We start from the raw sequence: 7959 nt of genomic DNA on the forward strand, positions 1-7959 counted from the left end.
GGGGTAGAGAAAATGATTATTTCCATCTTCAAAACATGTAGGGAGGAACTTTCTTCTACTCTTGATTTGAACCACTTAGAGTCTTTGAATGGATATAGAGAGGATAATAGGTAGCTTTTCAATCTTTTCCCTACCTTTGCTAGCTTTCTTGAATTGACTTATCACTGTTATCGTCATTGGGAAAGGATGAAGAAATCTGAGGTTGAGGATGGAAAGCTAAGGTAGGCACATGTACATAATAACACACGCCTCAAAAACTTTCAAATGTCCAATGTCAGGTCTATAGCTAGTCATCCTCATCTCTGGTGTACTTGCTACTATAGGTGACTTGTTCAACAAGTACACTATTATTGCACATGCTTCTTCCCAAGAGTAATTTGGCATACTCTTCTCATTAAGTAGGGCTCATGCGATCTCACCACACCAATGACTCTATTCTTCCTCTCATCAACTCCATTTTGTTGAGGTATATACCTACATATAAGTTGCCTTCGTATCCCATGCTCTCTCAAGAAATCATCAAATGCACATGAGGTAAACTCACCTCCACCATTTGTCCTCAAATATTTGATCCACTATCCATATTGTTTCTCAACATATTGCTTACAATATGTGATAGCCTATCAGACATCTTTACTTATAGAGAACTTTTTAACTACTTCTTCACTTAGATTAACCTACAAACTCTGATAGTCACACTACCTACAGTACTATAATCTTGTTGTAATGCCACTATATGTGAAACGGTTATATAAACATACATCCTCCAACATTTGTAACACTTAGGTTCTCTGCACATACTGTCTTGCAACTAAATTTGTGCTATAACTTTTGACCAAACTAGAAAGTGGCATACACAGTTGAAATCGATATTTCACAGAGGGCCTTTGTAGAAAACTTACAGAGCCAAAATGGGACCAAAAATGTGCCCAAATCGTGCCAAAATAGTTTAAATTATGCACACAATAAGGTCTATTTCCTTCACCCAAGAGGATGCCTCAATATAAGATAGTGACTTCCCTGTCCACTTGTAGCTCGCTGCCAAAGGCGTTGCTCCAAAATCAAAGAGGGAAAGAGATGGAAATACCTTTACCATGTACTGCTTTCTTCCTTGCCTTGTTCTTACCTCTTGCTTACCTCCTCGGCTCTCACATGAATTAGAGCTTTGATAATACCATAAAGAGAATGTGGGGGAGAGGGAGAGCTTGAGTTTCTTATAAGCAAACACACACACACACACACACACACACACACACACACACACACACACAAGAGAGCAAGACACAAGAGAGACATGGATGGTTGAATTTTCTTTTATCTTCTTCTTTTCTATACAACCATAAACTAAAGATAAGAGTACAGACTATATGGGAAAGTACTCTCCTACTATAACTTACAAGGGTCGGTCCATAGTGTGAACCTGACTATATGAGCTGATGCTATAACTATGCCATAACTCTATTACACCAAAGTGGCTATCACATAGCATGTAAACCAATGGCAACATATCACCCATAATCTCACCAATCGTGCCAATGGCATAATTGTAGAAGCTATCACTTAGGCGGGTCATCAATGTGTCTGCAAGCACCAGTTGAGCTCGATGTCTTAACCAAAATCACTTACCAAATCTGAGTGATAGAGGGGCAGCATAGGTGATGTTGTACTCTTGATTAACTTTGATGTGTCTTAACCACCTTGTTATTTAGTGCTTGGTGTCCAAATCACTTGACCAATCTAGAGAACGTGCTCAAATCACTAACACTAAAACTAGACGATGATCTCACTCCCACACAGGTAGGTCATGGGAGGGCGAGCGTGGTCTAGGTACACGAGGCTCGCAAGGCGGGTAAGAATATCTTGTTTATCATTACACAAGAAGGTAAAATTGCCAACCATCATGTATAAGAATTTAAGATTGCGAACCAACTTCATGTATAAGGTCTCATCTACAAGGTCTGAAGTTTATAAGAAGGTAAGACTGCCAACCATCTTCATGTATAAGGTCTCATCCACAAGGTCTGAAGTGTTTGGTTATGGGTGTGTATGTGTAGGAGGGGCTTTACTCTCTCTCTCTCTCTCTCTCTCTCTCTCTCTCTCTCTCTCTCTCTCTCTCTCTCTCTCTCAGAGGGGGAGTGGGTGCACATACATCGACAAGAGAGGGGGGCTTTGTGCACATACAACAAGAGGGGGGAGAAGAGGGCAACGTACAACCAGAGGAAGGAGGAGGGTAGAAGGTAGGATAGGGTGGGATCAAGAGGTTATTGCCTCGATTTAAGAGCTTTTTGCATCGAGATACATCTCTATAAAAGAACTTGTGAGAAAAATTTGATCTTTTTCCAAGGAAATGCAAGTGTTAAGGTAAAGGTTTTGATTCAAGCAACTTAGAAGGTGAGACATTTGAGATTTATTTTTTAAAGGTCCAAAAAGGGTCGTCTAAAAAGTGTCCTTAGATTTGATGTGTGTCAAGCTATAAAAAACTACATTATTTAGCATATTCTCTCAAATAGTTTTAATATATATTTATTAATGGTTTACGATTATTCTAAGCAACTTCAAAAAGAATATCGATATGCCTGTAAATTATTCTTGTCTAACTTCTCACTTATAATATGTGATAACTATTCAGACATCTTTACTTAACTAAGCACTTTTAACAACTTCTTCACTTACAATAACATGCAAACTCTGACAGGGTACTGTAAACCTGTTATAATGCCACTATATGTGAAATAGTCACATAAACATACATCCTCTAGCATCTGTAATACTTAGGTTTCCTGTAATACTTAAGCAATTTTAAAACGAATTTCCATATGCCTGTAAATTATTCTTGTCTAACTTCTCGCTTACAATATGTGATAACTATTCAAACATCTTTACTTAACTAAGCACTTTTAACAACTTCTTCACTTATACGGTAACATGCAAACTCTAATAGGGTATTGCAAACCTGTTATAATGCCACTATATGTGAAACAATCACATAAACATACATCCTTCAGCATCTGTAATACTTAGGTTCCCTGCACATACTGTCCTGAACTAAAATTGTGTGTCGTAACTTTGATCGAGCTAGAAATTGGCATACACAATCAAAATCGACACTTTAACAGAGTGCCTTTGTGGAAAACTTGTAGAGTCAAAATAAGGACCGAAACTTGCCCGAATCGTGTCAAAACATGCAAAATTCTGCACACAATAAGGTCTTCTTCCTTCACTTAGGAGGATGCATTAATCTGAATAGTGACTTCCCTGTCTGCCTGTAGTATGCTACCAAAGGCATTGCTCCAAAATCAAAGAGGGAAAGAGATGGAAATACCTTTACCCATGTACCACTTCCTTGCTTGCCTTGTTCTTACCTCTTGCTTGCCTCCTCAGTTCTCACACGAACTGAAGCTTTGATGCCATAAAGAGAATGCGGAGGAGAGAGAGCTTGAGTTTCTTGCAAGCAAACACACACACATGAGAGCAAGACACAAGAGAGAGATGGATGGTTGAATTTTCTTTTATATTCTTCTCTTCACTATAACCATAAACTAAAGAGATAAGAGTACATACTATATGGGAAAGTACTCTCCTACTATAACTTACAAAGGTTGATCCCATAGTGTGAACCTGACTATATGAGCTGGCGCTATAACTATGCCATAACTCTATTACACTAAAGTGGCTATCACACAGCCTATAAACCACTGGCAATAGCATTTTACACCCACCACAATCTCACCAACTGTGCCAGTGGCATAAGTACAGAAGCTATTACCTAGGTGGATCATCAATGTATTTGTAGCACTAGTTAAGCTCAATATCTTAACAAAAATCACTTGCCAAGTCTGAGTGATAGAGGGGCAGCATAGGCGATGTCATACTCTTGAGTACCTTGGATGTATCTGAAAGAATCACCTTGTTATTTTGTGCCTGAAGTCCAAATCACCCAGCTAATCTGAGTGAGAGAGGGTAGTGTGATGTCGTTCTCTTGAGTACCTTGGATGTATTTGCTAATCATCTTCATGTATAAGGTATCATCCACAAGGTCTAAAGTGTTTGGTTATCGGTGTGCGTATGTGTAGGAGGGGCTCTCTCTCTCTCTCTCTCTCTCTCTCTCTCTCTCTCTCTCTCTCACACACACACACACACACACACACACACACACACACACACAGGGGGGAGGGGGTGCACATACATCGAGAGAGGGGGGCTTTGTGCACATACAACAAAAGGGGAGAGAAGGGGGCAACGTACACGAGAGGAAGGAGGAGGGCACAAGGCGAAGCAAGGTGGGATCAAGACGTTGTTGCTTCAAAATATATAATTTACTTCAAGAGTTTTTTGCATCATCGAGATACATCTCTACAAAAGCAGGATAATGAGAAAATTTGATCTTTTTCCAAGGGAATGCATGTGTCAAGATAAAGGTTGATTCAAGCAACGTAGAAGGTGAGACTTTTGAGAGAGAGATTTTTTTAAGGTCCAAGAAAGAGCCGTGCAAAGTGTTACATTAACAACGTGGAAACGTGGCGTTGCTTTGCAATGTCCAGGTTGCATCGAGATCAAAGCTAGAGATATTGGCAAGTGTCCTTGGATTTGCTACGTGTCAAGCTGTGAAAAGCGAAATTATTTGTCATATTCTCTCAAATAGTTTTAATATAGATTTATTAAGGGTGCGCGATATATTATTTTAAGCAATTTCAAAACTATATGAACCTCTCCACAGCTTTCATTCCTCAATTAAAATTAATGAGTAGTAGTATACATTTGTGTTATTACACTGATTAATTTAATTAATCTCCCTTCGCTGCCCATTTTTAATTTTCTTCAATTGTCTCCTGTAATATTATCATAGTAATTATTATTATGGCCACTGCTACCTTTGTAGAAGTTCTCTTGGCAATCTTTTTGCCTCCATTGGGAGTCTTTCTCAGATATGAATGCCGGGTATGTTGTTAATTTTTCGCTGATGTATCTATTTCTGGTTCAAATTAGATTTTTAAGGTTCCTAACCATACTTTATCAATGTATTAATTACTGCAGGCGGAGTTCTGGATATGCTTGCTCTTAACCATCTTAGGGTATATCCCTGGCATTATATATGCCCTGTATGTGCTCGTTGGTTAGAAATGCGTATCTTCAACTAAGTGTTTAAGCCTATTTTGTACAATAAATGTGAAATTGGAACACATTATCCCAGATTATTATTCCTAGCTATTGGACTTTATTTCCATGTAATAATTAGATTTAGCCCGATTTTCGTTTGTGCTTCCCCCTTGTACAGAGAATTTTGAAAGCAATTATTATAGGGTATTGTTTTACTGTGTTGTGTTTTTGTGCTGTCGTTTGGATAAATAAATAAATAATAATAATGAGGTAATATGCGCTTGCTCAATTTGTCATATTGTAACCAGGATTTGAACCAGTACCTTCTATCAAGCGAGAGAGAGAGAGAGAGAGAGAGAGAGAGAGTAGAGGGAGTGAGAGAGGGAGGATGAGCAATAGGGAGTGGGGCATCAAGCGCCAGAGCGCATATGCTTATAGGCATCAAAAACATCTATTTACCATTGCATGAAAAATAGCGTTGCAGAACATACACAAATTGAGATGGATCAAAGTATTGCTCACGGGAAATGTTTAAGGGAAAAGGGTTGCCTTGTAGCTTCTTGGTCCAAGACAGCAACACTATGGTGTACATTCTCAAGAGGAGCTACAGTAGTGAAGAAGTCAAGGGGTGAAAGCATGATAAGGTGGTACACTTTCTACCCGTTGAAGTGGTTGCTATCACCCTTGAAGACAACCAATATTAGTGGATTTAATATCATCATAAGATGTATTTAGCAATTTATCAAAGTGTCTTTTAGATATAACAAATGTGAAACAAGATTAAATAACCATGTTTTAATTCTCTAACTCTACACAAAAGTATTTCACAACCGGTTGTAAACCATTGTCCAGGACACAGGTTTTCAGTCCACCTTATCATGCTTTCACCCTATTTCAAATGATTGGTTTTTTAGAATTAAACAAGACCAAATTGGATTCAAAAAGCCAAAAATGTATCTTTTGGGGATACAATATTGAGTTAAAGCACCCATTTTACAAAGAGGTGGAATTTAAAGGTAAGAAAGATGGACCTCCTAAACCACCATCAAAGGCATGACCAATGCCAAAGTGGGTTAAGAAGCTCTCAGATAGCAAGAATCCAGTAGAGTGAACACGGTGAAGAGTGAACACCGGCACAGGTGTAGAATGAACACCTTGTCCAGTGAAAACACCCCATAGAGAGTGAACACTAGGTGTAGAGTGAACATTGGGTGTAGAGTGAACACCTTGTAGAGTGAACACCGAGTGTAGAGTGAATTGTAGGGTGAACATTGAGTGTAGAGTGAACACCCTCCTGTAGAGTGAAACTGACTGTAGAGTAAACTGTAGAGTGAACACCGTTGTGTGGAGTGAAAATCCTGTAGAGTGAACACTGAGGTGTGGAGTGAAAACCCTTTAGAGTGAACACCCTATAGAGTGTTGAGTGAATTGTAGAGTGAACACTGGGTGTAGAATGAAAACCCTGTAGAGTGAACACTAGGGTGTAGAGTGAAAACCCTATAGAGTGAAAACCCTGTAGAGTGAACATGGAGTGAACACTAGGGTGTAGAGTGAACACTAGGGTGTAGAGTGAAAACCCTATAGAGTGAATACCGGGTGTGCAAAGGGAAAACACTATAGAGTGAAAACCTTGTAGAGTGAACACTAGGTGTAGAGTGAACATTGAACACCTTATAGAGCGAACATCCTATAGAGTGAGCACCAGGTGTAGAGTGAGCACTAAGTGTAGCGGGAACACTGGTGGGTGTAGAGTGAATACCGAGTGTATATTGAACACTGAGTGAACACCCTATATCTATAGATTGAACACCAAGTGTAGAGTGAACATCGAGTGTAGATTGAACTCTGGTGGGTGTAGGGTGAACACCCTATACCTATAGAGTGAACACTGGTGGGTGTAGAGTGAACACCGATTGGTGTAGAGTGAACACCAAGTGTAGAGTGAACACCCTATAGAGTGAACAATGAACACCATAGAGAGATAACACCCTAGAGAGAGAACACCGATGGGGTGTACCCTCAACACCCTATAGAGTGAACACCCTCAACACACTATAGAGTGAACAACGGGTGTAGAGTGAACACCCTATAGAGTGAACAACGGGTGTAGAGTGAACACCCTCAACACCCTATAGAGAGCGAACACCATGAACACCCTATAGAGTGACCACCATGTCAAGTGAACACCTTGAACACCCTATAGAGTGAGCACCATGAGTGGAGTGAACACCTTGAACACACTATAGAGTGAACACCTTGAACACCCTATAGAGTGAGCACCATGAGTAGAGTGAACACCCTATAGAGTGAACACCCTTTAGAGTGACCACCACCATGAGTAGAGTAAACACCATGTAGAGTGAACACCACCCTATAGAGTGACCACCACCCATGAGTAGAGTGAACACCCTGTAGAGTGACCGAACACCCTATAGAGTGTCTGACCACCCTATAGAGTGAATAACTTGTGTAGAGTGAACACCCTCAACACCCTATAGAGTAACCGACCACCCTATAGAGTGAACAACAAGTGTAAACACCCTCAACATCCTATAGAGCGAACACCATGAACACCCTATAGAGTGACCACCACCATGTTGAGTGAACACCCTATAGAGTAAGCACCATGTAGAGTGACCACCATGAATAGAGTGACCACCACCATGAGTAGAGTGAACACCCTATAGAGTGACCGCCGACCACCCTATAGAGTGACCATAATGTAGAGTGAACACCCTATAGAGTGACCGCCATTATGTAGAGTGAACACCCTATATAGTGCAGGCTATAGAGGAAACACACTATAGATGTAACAGTGAATACTCTGAACATCCTATAGAGTGAAACACACTATAGATGTAA

At 40.0% G+C, this 7959-nt stretch overlaps 1 protein-coding gene across 1 annotated transcript; it reads left to right on the top strand.

The window, feature by feature from the left end:
• The first annotated feature begins 4687 nt into the window (after positions 1-4687).
• On the top strand, positions 4688-5312 carry LOC147624416 (low temperature-induced protein lt101.2-like). The gene is made up of 2 exons (XM_086819960.1): positions 4688-4938; positions 5035-5312. The coding sequence occupies exons 1-2, from the start codon at positions 4858-4860 to the stop codon at positions 5116-5118; spliced, it is 165 nt and encodes a 54-aa protein (XP_086676086.1). The 5' UTR covers positions 4688-4857; the 3' UTR covers positions 5119-5312.
• Positions 5313-7959: the final 2647 nt, after the last annotated feature.

Source organism: Cibotium barometz, chromosome 25, assembly GCF_041138505.1.
Source record: "Cibotium barometz isolate CiBa-2024 chromosome 25, ASM4113850v1, whole genome shotgun sequence".
NCBI lineage: Eukaryota > Viridiplantae > Streptophyta > Polypodiopsida > Cyatheales > Cibotiaceae > Cibotium > Cibotium barometz.

What these genes read in the sequence shown, in the direction of transcription:
- LOC147624416 (XM_086819960.1), top strand. Translation starts at nt 4,858, where the DNA reads ATGGCCACTGCTACCTTTGTAGAAGTTCTCTTGGCAATCTTTTTGCCT. An exon ending in TTCTCAGATATGAATGCCGG is followed by an intron (nt 4,939 to 5,034) that starts GTATGTTGTTAA and finishes TAATTACTGCAG; the next exon opens with GCGGAGTTCTGGATATGCTT.